This window comes from Nestor notabilis, unplaced genomic scaffold, assembly GCF_000696875.1.
Source record: "Nestor notabilis isolate BGI_N333 unplaced genomic scaffold, ASM69687v1 scaffold45, whole genome shotgun sequence".
NCBI lineage: Eukaryota > Metazoa > Chordata > Aves > Psittaciformes > Psittacidae > Nestor > Nestor notabilis.
Window position 1 is genome coordinate 18,319 of NW_009929559.1, and position 7,145 is coordinate 25,463.

The 7,145-nt window shown below is 38.6% G+C and overlaps 1 protein-coding gene across 1 annotated transcript in view; it reads left to right on the forward strand.

The window, feature by feature from the left end:
- The window catches only part of MRPS35 (mitochondrial ribosomal protein S35), a gene marked incomplete at its 5' end in the record, with an annotated part of 20,711 nt that extends 18,307 nt beyond the window's left edge, over positions 1-2,404 (forward strand). Inside the window, one exon of the mRNA XM_010015021.1 lies at positions 2,007-2,404. Within this exon, the coding sequence (XP_010013323.1) occupies positions 2,007-2,285 (279 nt within the window). The remainder of the gene's footprint in view (positions 1-2,006) is intronic.
- Between the last annotated feature and the right edge of the window lie 4,741 nt (positions 2,405-7,145).

Consider the following 7,145-nt stretch of genomic DNA (forward strand, 5'->3'; position numbering starts at 1 on the left):
AAAAGTAACTTTGGGTCTTAATTAAAGGCTATTAAATATTGTGGTTTGACTGTAGCAACCTTGTTACTAGGGGACAGAACACTATAAATGGAAAACAACCCCCAAATACACTCCCATAAAACCCAAGCAAAAAGAAACCCAACCCTCCTGTGATTGCCAGGTCTGTTTGGACTCTGCATAGCCTCGCTGAAAATTTACTTCAGAGCCCTTTCTGGCAGGGGATTTTAAAAAATAAAATCCATCTATCCATACAGTGTAAATGATTTATTATAATATTTCCTTGAACTTACTCCCAGATAAATATAATTTTGATTGAGATACGATTTCTACAACAACTGTAAGAAAAACTCGAGCACCAACAGTATTTCAAATTGTGATTCTTATAGAGTTGAAATAAGGATACTTTGTTTACATCAGTAAAGTACTGAATAATTATACAAATAAGTATACAGTCTACAATATATAAAAATACAGGTATATCTACAAAGTATATCTATTTGCTAAAGTACAACAAAAATTAAATATACAAAAATAGTAGGTTATAACATTTGAAATATCCCGTAAGTAGACTGTGAAGCTAGAGAAAGGCCTGCTGAATTGGAGAAACCTTCAGAGACAAAATTTATAAAGAGCAACTCCAGAAGCCAAGTATTTACAGGCACTGGGTTGATGTCATCTGTGTTTAACTTCTCACAGAATCAACTCAGTTGGAGAACACCTTTAAGATAATCAAGTCCAGCCATCACCTCAGCATTGCCAAGGCCACCACTAAAACATGTCACCAAGAGCCTTGTCTGCATGGTTTGTGAACACTTCCAGGGATGGTGATTCCCCCGCTGCCCTGGGCAGCCTGTTCCAATGCCTGAGCACCATTTCGGTGAAGAAATTTTTCCTAATACCCAGTCTAAACCTCCCCTGGTGCAGCTTGAAGTCGTTACCTCTTGTGCTATCACTGGTTACCTGGGAGAAGAGACTGCCCGCCAGCCTTGCACCATCCTTCTTTCAAGTAGTTGTAGAGAGCAGTAAGGTCCCCCCTGAGCCTTCTTTTATCTAGATTAAATAACCTCACTATCCTGTCTGCTGTTAATAATTAGCTAAAAATTAGCATCTTGCAGATAGACATTCTTTGAGGAGCAGTTTGTTTTGCAGGAAGAGGAAATACATTGGTGGTTATGAGTCACAATTAAAACATTTCATAGAATCATAGAATACTTAGGGTTGGAAAGGACCTTAAGATCATCTAGTTCCAACCCTCCTGCCATGGTCAGGGACACCTCACACTAAACCATGTCACCCAGGACTCCATCCAACCTGGCCTTGAACACTGCCAGGGTTGGAGCATTCACAGCTTCCTTGGGCAACCTATTCCAGTGTCTCACCACCCTCACTGTAAAGAACTTCTTCCTTGTATCTAACCTAAACTTCCCCTGTTTAAGTTTGAAGCCATTACCCCTTGTCCTACCACTACAGTCCCCAACAAAGAGTCCCTCCCCAGCATCCTTATAGGCCCCCTTCCCAAATGATGAAGGATTGCTGTCCCTCAACATCGGTTATTCAGTATGAGCTGTCTTGAGTCGCATCTTACAGCCAATGTAAACATATCAAAATAATATGCTAGGGACATAATAGCTAGGTGGCTACTTCCAAAGCTTGAGCATTTAGGGTCATTTAAAATTATTACTTTTACAAGATTTGTTGTTATTCATTATGTCTAGTCTATAAGATTTTTTTCCTATTCTGACTCATCTAGTTATGTTTGCCAGATATATAAAGAACTTGGTAAGTGGGAGGAAAGAAACTCATTCTGCACAGAAAATGTATGGCATACAGGCACTTTTTGAACTTTGAGGCTTGAGTTACAAGCCCTGTACTTCAGAGGAAGGGAAATACCTTCCACGACAAACATAATTTTTAAAGTGTATTGGTACAGGGATAAGTTTCCTCCAATTATTGTAGCTTCGTTTCAGTCTTGAGTAGTTTTTAAGACAATGTATATTTTCTTTCAGAAAACTGAGACGTGGGAGAGTGAGAAGGCTGAGGAAGACATGGAAGAGTATATCTGGGAAAATAGCCGCTCTCAGAAAAATGCCTTGGATACCCTACTTCGAATAAAAGCCTCAGAGAATGTCAGTAATGTATCTAAGGAAGAGCTTCTTGCATCTGAAGTGGTTAAAAATTACAGAAACTCCGTAATTGCGCTTAAAAATGAAGGTGAGACAGAAAATAACATGTCTCAGTATAAGGAATCTGTGAAGAAACTATTGAATATACAAGCATTACCGTGAGAGTAGACTCTGTAGGTATACCTGATTGTTACGGAAATATTAAACTACTAGGTTAATATTCCTGTATGATATGGTTATATATTTATCCAGAACCTTAATCAAAAATATGAAACTTTATGGAGAGTTAATTTCAATAGTAATCAAATTTTTCATTACCACTGGACTTTCTTGTAAACATAATTTTCTTGTCCATGAATCTTGTTCTTTGAATAAAGTATGTTTTGAGTCATATTGGTGACTTGAACATTCTAGTCTGTGCTTTCTTAGTTTGGGAGATCCTGGTTCAGACCTCAGCTTAATCACATTCTAACTTCTCACACAACTATTTTTGGCATATAACTTAGAGCAGCATGTCAAAAACAATTAAATTACTTAGGCTTCTAGTTAATTAAGAGTCTGAAAGTTAAGAACTCTAATTTTTCTAAATGCTTTTCAAATGTCAGTCATTTTTCTCTGTATTCCCTATCTCTAAAATGAAGATAATATTGCCTAAGCAGCTTAACTCTTGGAGAGGTGTTGAACAGTGTGAGGTTCTCTCAGCTGTCATTATAAAGGCCAAGAAATACCCTAAGTAAAAATACCAGTCTCTAAAATGATGGAAAAAAATAAGGCAGTAAATGGGATGGTAGTGGGAAGGTGAACTAGCAGTTATCAGGATGCCAGAGTACATAGGAAAGGAAAACTGACGAGAGTTGCTGAAACTGAGAGCTGTTGATTAGTGAGACAAGTATATGTATCTTAAATATGGAATGGATTAAGTCTTGGTACCCTGAAGCCTGATGAATTGTCTCTTGAATGTACCCAGGCTCTTCAAGGAAAAACACATTCGTAGCACTCAGCTTACTGCTGTGAAGTGGACATAAGTAACTCTACTCTTGCTTTTATTGTACCTTCCTGGCTTACTAGGATTTTGACTTAGAGAGAAAATCCTCATTTTCTGGAAGGGGCAGAGGGAGCTTTTATTCATCAGACTTGAAGATTCTGCTTACCTATAAAAGAAAGCATATGTGGCCTTGCCAGCTACTTGCTGAGAGGAAAAAGTGTTAAGAGTAAGTACACTGAAAACTGAAGGAAATTGATTTCTGCAGTGTTCTCTGTTGCACAACTCCCTACTAGGGTTTCTCATTGTTTTGTGTTTACATGCAGCCAGAGTGTATTTATTCCCATTTCTAAAACATTGTCCATTTTGGAAGTATTCTTAGGTAGAGATTGTTCTCATATGGCAGGAGACTGAGTTAATGCAACTTCTTACTCCTTACGAGAATTTGCATAAGCTGTAGCTAAGACTGAAAATGGTTGTCGTGTAACCCCAATTTCACACTTACCAACTGGGTTACTTAGTGGTCTTCCTTCTAGAGCTGTATTAATGTGAACTTTAAGCAGAAGCTTAAAATGGGGACAGTTTTAGCTGTTATCAGCTTGTTCCTTTATTAAGGGATTATGAGGGTAATATTTAAAATTCTTGTTTGAAATAGTACATGTGCAATTCCTAATCTTTTTTTTAACAGCCGTGAAACCAAAATTACTGAGAAAGTAACTGCAGTTTGATTCAGGGACTAGTATGGATGGTGAAGTTCTGCCTGGCTTTATTCCAAAGGCAGTTTGGTTCTAGTATTGTACACATGAGAAATTTGTTTCCTTACTTAGCTTCGTCAGTGCTTGCATAAGGACTGGCATATTAGCAAACATATGTAACTAACTTCTATTTTGCAGTGGCATGTCTTGCACCAGACTCTCATGTTTTAAGTAACCCAAAACCCCATAAGCTTGCTTCTCTCTGTAGAGTTGTCCTTAAAGTACTTGGCACATACAAGCACCTGATAAAGTCCTCTCTGCAATGGAGCACAATTCAGTTTTCCTTTGCTTTTCATATACTTTATGTGGACCTAAGGAGAATGCTGTATAAAAGTTGTAGTTAAAGTAACAATTTGACTTTACTAATAATAGTCCCTGGTAGAAAAAACAGCACAGCAAGGGAAAATAATTTTTCATTTTCTTGTATTATCATTTCATTAGCTTCACAGCTAATTCATGGAAAACCTAAAATACACAAGCAATAGTTCCCTCTGAAGCGTTCAAGTCTAGCTTGTGTATGTTCTATAAATGTTTCAGGAAATACAGACAGGATAAAAGGTGACTGTCTCCTGAGTGTCTGATGCCCTTAATATCTCTACCAACAACAGATGTCACCTACTGGCTAAGAACAATGTTGGGATTAATTCACTGTGTTCCCTACCCATATCCAGCAGTTACCATTCAGAAATTAATTGTCAAAGATACCAGTTTTCCCATAGTATCTGGCTTTATGACCCTGTGGCTGTAGAACACTTATTCAGTTGGCCTTAGAAATATGCTAGAGTGACCTCCAACCTTGGTTTTCAATGCTGTCTTCACTTCCTCTCCTTACTAAGAAACGTGCAAGCAAAATTATAAACCTTTATAATTCTACAAGTGCCCAATTAAGGTGCTAGAATGAAAAACAGTATAAAATTCAGAGTTACACTTGTGATTTTTACTAATGGTTCATGTGTTACAGTACAGAACTTGTGTAATGCACTGGACTGGATCAAAGGTATTTTGTATTTTGAGCTCTTTCGTTGGATGTTTCTTTTTCTGTTTTTCTGCTTCTGCCTTTAAACCGTGTTTGAGGGTGACAGTATTTCTTTGTAATTATGTAGAATACCTAGAACACTGGGATCTTAACTCCTGTTGGGGTCTTCCCAACCTTAATGATGCATAATATAGCATGTGTTTTTATGAACTATACACATCTTTATTTTTCTATGTACTCGTGCAGACCATCTTACTTGAAACATGCACTGAAGTTTAAAAACAGTTAAGAGTTAAAGAGTAATACTTTCAGGTTAAGCAGATGTACAGCACAGTAAAAAGTACATCCTTAGTAATGCTCACTAAGGATTTACTTCATGTATATTATAATGTAAATGCATGACTCTAGGGTGTGTATTCCTGTACATTCCTGCATGTATGTACATTCTTGGCATGTGAAAGTGCTCACATTACTATTAAATAGAATTGTAGATAGATGACAAATCAAGAAGCAGGCTAGCTTCCCTTACAAACATTCCAAAGAAAGCTAGAGATCTTGTGCTTAGTCAAACTGGAAAAGAACTTGCTTTGTCAGCATTCTGGCTAATTTTTTGTATCTAGAAGCTATTGTAATCACTGGCATAAGATGTCTTTAGTAAACTGTGCTAGGAGTTGTGAAGTAGAATGTTCAAAATTCTGATTCTAAGCGTTTCGAAATAGTTTCTTGAGGTTTTTCCATGTTCTGTCACACTTTTGCCCTTTAAAGATGGTGTCCTGGGTTCAGCTACAGCAGTCATTTTTTCTCCTTCTTAGAAGCTGGTGCAGTGCTGTGTTTTTGACTTTCAGTCTGGGAACAACGCTGATAACACCGATGTTTTTAGTTGTTGCTCAGTAAGGTTTACTCTGACCAAGGACTTTCTCAGTCTCATGCTCTGCCAGAGAGGAGGGGAAGCCAGGAGGAAGCAGAGGCAGGACACGTTACCCAAACTGGCCAAAGGGGTATTCCATACCACAGCACGTCATGCCCAGTATAGAAACTGGGGGGAGTTACCCAGAAGGCCCAGATCGCTGCTCGGGTCGGGCTGGGGATCGGTCGGCGGGGGGTGAGCGGTTGTGTCCTTTGCCCTTGTTATTCCTCTTATCATTATTATTGGTAGCAGTAGTGGTTTGTATTATACCTTAGTTACTGGAGTGCTGTTATCTCAACCCGTGGGAGTTACATTCCTCCGATTCTCCTCCCCATCCCTCCGGGAGCGGGGGGAGGAAGGAACAGGGAGGGGAGTGAGCGAGTGGCTGCGTGGTTCCGAGTTGCCAGCTGGGCTTAAACCACGACAGATGGGCTTTTGGACACTAAGCATAGTGCCAGATTAGATAAGAAGGCCTATACAGGGACATTAACTCAATCTTTGGCAAGGAGAGTATGTGTTACAACTACTTGTACTTCACCAAGCCCTAGGATCTGAACGTGACAGGCTGCATGTGAAGAGTTGGTAAACCCCTACAGATAATCTTATGATCGTCCTAACTTGAGTTGACACTTTTTGCCCTGTTTTCAGGGCATTGTAGCATTGCTACAAGCACAAGGGATAAAAGATAGTTGTTTAAAAAGGGATGTGCTGTCTGGACAAACCCATTTCTTCCTTTCCCTCATATTTAAAATGTATATATTTATTTTCGTGTGACTCTCTTGGTCTGTAATAAAATAGTCCTGCTACTCTGCTTTACATAACCTTCTCCTGCCTATTTTTTTCTCTATAAATCAACAAACCAAGAAGACTTTCCAGAACATGATCTTAGATTTAGTAATTTCATCCCACTCCAAAATCATTTGTGCATAGGACACACACAAATTTTCACTTCTGTCTCATTTCCTTTTTCTGATGAGTACTGAGGCTCTAGTTCCATTATATGATTCAGAACATAATACTGAGGGCAAGTATCAAACAGCAACAAGGTGCTATTAAATACACTATACAGTCACTAACTGAGAAGAAGAAACCATGGACGCCAGGGATGTCTCTTGAGTTGCTGTAGATCACACAACTGATGAATGATCAGATACAAGTTACTTTTGAGAGTAAAAGCAGGTCCCTTTTAAAAAAAAACCCTGTTTGAAAGCAAATAGTATATTACCTATGACTTCGTCCCATTAAAACTAATGCCTTCCTGTAGAGATTTGGTTTTGGCATGTTGGAGCATGTTTCATCTAGTGAAAGGATTTCTTTGCTAGCCATTTCAGGGTCAGATCCGTAAAGGTTACTCTAAGATGATGAACACATCACGAGACAAACATTCTTTATTAACATATCA